General features: G+C 27.8%; 1 protein-coding gene across 1 annotated transcript in view; it reads left to right on the plus strand.

The window, feature by feature from the left end:
• LOC108976337 (casein kinase I) overlaps positions 1 to 2,631 on the plus strand; it is a gene marked incomplete in the record, with an annotated part of 55,113 nt that overhangs the window by 26,754 nt on the left and 25,728 nt on the right. Inside the window, 1 exon segment of the mRNA XM_018945366.1 lies at positions 373 to 487. Coding sequence (XP_018800911.1) covers positions 373 to 487 — 115 coding nt within the window.

Genomic DNA, 2,631 nt, shown 5'->3' on the forward strand with positions numbered 1-2,631 from the left:
TTTTTTTTTATCATTCCATTCATAATACTTTCTACATTAGCATTGCATAGGCGCTGGTTGAGACACTAAAAAGAAAATTGCCATATTTTTTTAACATTTTATTACAAATTTATTTATCAACGCATACTTTAATTTAAATTTTAATTCACTTAAATATTTCTTTAGATTTATGCATTTTATTTTTTATTGCAAAACGAAACGATTTATAGCATACATAGCGTACATTTACTTCATTTTAGTTATTTATTTCGCAAGTAAGCATGTCTTTCGTTAAAAAATTACCCGAACAATTCTTTAATATGCCACTAATACGCTGTTCTCTTCTATAATTACAAAAATCAACTCAACTACAACGTAAATGTAACTGTTCAGCTCCACCGGATCGAATATGTTCATAGTCGGCACTTAATATATAGGGATGTAAAGCCGGAGAATTTTCTCATAGGCAGAACATCAACGAGACGGGAAAAAATTATACACATAATTGGTAAGTATGAAATGTATTTGCATATATTCGTAAGATTTAGAGAAAAACCTGAGATGTGTATAAGAGACAGCCTTTATTTTTTATTTTTTTTTTTATTTTTTTTTTATTTTTTTTTTATATATTTTTTTAATATTCTTATTTGTGAGAACCATCAAATCCTTATGTACTAACACCAAAGCTTTTGGACGCCTAACCTTTATATACATACATACATACAATTTTACACGTTAACAACGTTTTTGCTGTAAATATTAGCAACAGTTTATTAAACAGTTTATTTACAACAACAAAATATTATTTTTCAATAAATAAACGCGCTGTGAAGCCGTCATAGCAAGTGCTGCCACTTCGTGCGTATTGAAATCGAACTCAAAAAGTCGCAAATCGTTCAAACGATTAGCAGCCAACACCAAGAATTATTAAATAAATCTTCAAAATTTTACTAAAAAATTCGTTTATATTCGAAAATAAAATTTTTCAATTAATTTTTTTTTAGTGCATATAATTTTTCGAAGCCAGAATTTTCACTTCCTTTTTTGAATTATTATTTTGTATTAATATAATGACATCAATCCCACATCAACAATACATAAAATTTTTGTGTTGCCAATTCTTAAACAAAATATATATTTTACTTCAATTTGTTGTATTTTTTTTTTTTTGTACAATAAAAAAGTTTAAAGTGTGCTATTCTTGAATTGTTATAATTATAGCAGAGGGTGTACCCGAAGTATATTACTTCGGGCCATGCGGCAAGTACAATGCACTTGTTATGGAATTGCTCGGTCCATCACTTGAAGATTTATTTGATATATGCGGCAGACGATTCACTTTGAAGACAGTACTACTGATAGCTATACAATTAGTAAGTACACAACAACAATTTAATAAACAAAAAAAAAAAAAAAAAAAAAAAAAAAAAAAAAAAAAAAAAAAAAAAAAAAAAAAACTAAATACCAATGAACAGTACAAAAAAAGCTAAAATCAGCATAACCAAAACCCATTTAGAACGCTAAAACTAAAAAATAGGCAAACTAGAGTCTCACAAAATCGCATTACATTCGAAATAGTTTTAAATAACTAGTTTACAAATGGTTTTTAATGGTTTTTCTGCGCTAATATAACACACTATTATTACTAAATATTTCGAATATTTCGTTTTGTAATGTAAATCGAACGTCTTTATTACCCACTACCACCATTACTAGCACCAATACTCTGCTACCAACAACACAAAATTCACCCTTTTTCGTATGTCTTTGCTAATAGTTTTACGCCTCGCTTATTTTAATACCTAAGTTGATCACTTATTTATGTATTTATGCCATAATTACTAAAAACAAAATTATAGCAAATCAAATTTAAATAAATTGTTATGCGTACAACAGCAAATTAAAAGCACACTTTTAGGTGTAGTGCCCCTTTTCCAATTCGTGTCAGCGTTTTTTTGTGCGTTTGTATGTGTCGGTAGGTGCGTGTTCGTGTGCATGGGATCGTGTAAACGGTTTGTGGCTTGGCTAGGGGATGGCGGTTTAACACTCTGCTAACAGAGCGGTTGTRGTCTGCACTAGCTGACGGAATGGTGGACCTAGAATTATTTTTATATTTTATCCTATTTTGCAAAATAAAAGAATAGCACCATTATATTTATATTTATTTATTTATTTTTTCAAAGTAACTATTTTCAAAATAGAAATAAAGATTTGAAAATTATTATTTCATTTGTATAATATTAGTGGAAAAAACGCTGGTTAAATGCACTTGATGTAGCGTTGTTTTATGCCTCTAGAATTTAGCATATTTTTGCATGCTTAATTAGCTAATTAGTTAAAATATATTTGAAATTTACGTAATTGATTTTGAGTTAAAAAAAACTTGGCTGTTAAGTTGCGTGTTTCACTTTTTTTTCCTAAATGTTAAATTTTCTTTTAATATTGTGTCCCCAAATATCTGTAGTTCCTTTTTACCGGGCACAAATATTGTAAACACAATTATTTACCGTTATGAAAATTTAGTTTTTATTTTTTTTAAGCTCGTTAACATATTTTATTTTTGYAAAGCCCGTTGACCATCTTGCATTAAGAAATTAAAAAGCTAATATAACAAAATGAATTTTTTTATCATTTTTTGTTTTAAAAAAGTTA

This window comes from Bactrocera latifrons, unplaced genomic scaffold (genome assembly GCF_001853355.1).
Source record: "Bactrocera latifrons isolate USDA-ARS-PBARC rearing strain unplaced genomic scaffold, ASM185335v1 scaffold_75, whole genome shotgun sequence".
In the NCBI taxonomy this organism is placed as follows: domain Eukaryota; kingdom Metazoa; phylum Arthropoda; class Insecta; order Diptera; family Tephritidae; genus Bactrocera; species Bactrocera latifrons.